Raw genomic sequence first — 443 nt, forward strand, 5'->3', positions numbered from 1 at the left:
AAATATTTTTACGTTCGTGTAATTTTTTAGCGGTTTATTTGAACATACATCCACATATATCGTAAAAATGAAAATAACTTCTGGATACCGCGGTATATTTCAACGATATATCTTTATTCTCGTTTCAAATTATTTTATAAAATCAATTTTTTAAAATCAAAACTATAAATCTAAAACTATTCGTCTATATCGTTTAAATTTAAAACAAAAAATTCCTCGTTTATTAAATTTGAAACATACCTTCAAATTCTTACGAGTTTCACGTTTAAAATTTCATAGCTAACTAACCAGTCTCCGGAGATGTTGTATAAGCATCGTGTCATCTTTGCATTAAATATTAACCTCGAGTATTCCCTGCATAGTATTCCTGTTGAAACAAAAAAGGAAAGAAACAATAAAAAGAGAAAATTATGAAAAAAAAAAAAAAAAAAAAAAAAAAAAAA

General features: G+C 24.8%; 1 protein-coding gene across 5 annotated transcripts in view; it reads right to left on the minus strand.

The window, feature by feature from the left end:
* The window catches only part of LOC102678223 (G protein-coupled receptor kinase 1), a 25,288-nt gene that overhangs the window by 17,657 nt on the left and 7,188 nt on the right, over positions 1-443 (minus strand). Inside the window, exon 2 of one of the 5 annotated variants that reach the window (XM_031513464.1) lies at positions 289-367. The exons of 3 other annotated variants lie outside the window; for them this stretch is intronic. In XM_031513464.1, the coding sequence (XP_031369324.1) occupies positions 289-323 (35 nt within the window). In that variant the 5' untranslated portion in view covers positions 324-367. Of the gene's footprint in view, positions 1-240; positions 374-443 lie in introns of those variants that run through there. One more of the 5 variants, XM_031513465.1, reaches the window with a different exon arrangement.

Source organism: Apis dorsata, unplaced genomic scaffold (genome assembly GCF_000469605.1).
Source record: "Apis dorsata unplaced genomic scaffold, Apis dorsata 1.3 scaffold_650, whole genome shotgun sequence".
Taxonomy (NCBI): Eukaryota; Metazoa; Arthropoda; class Insecta; order Hymenoptera; family Apidae; genus Apis; species Apis dorsata.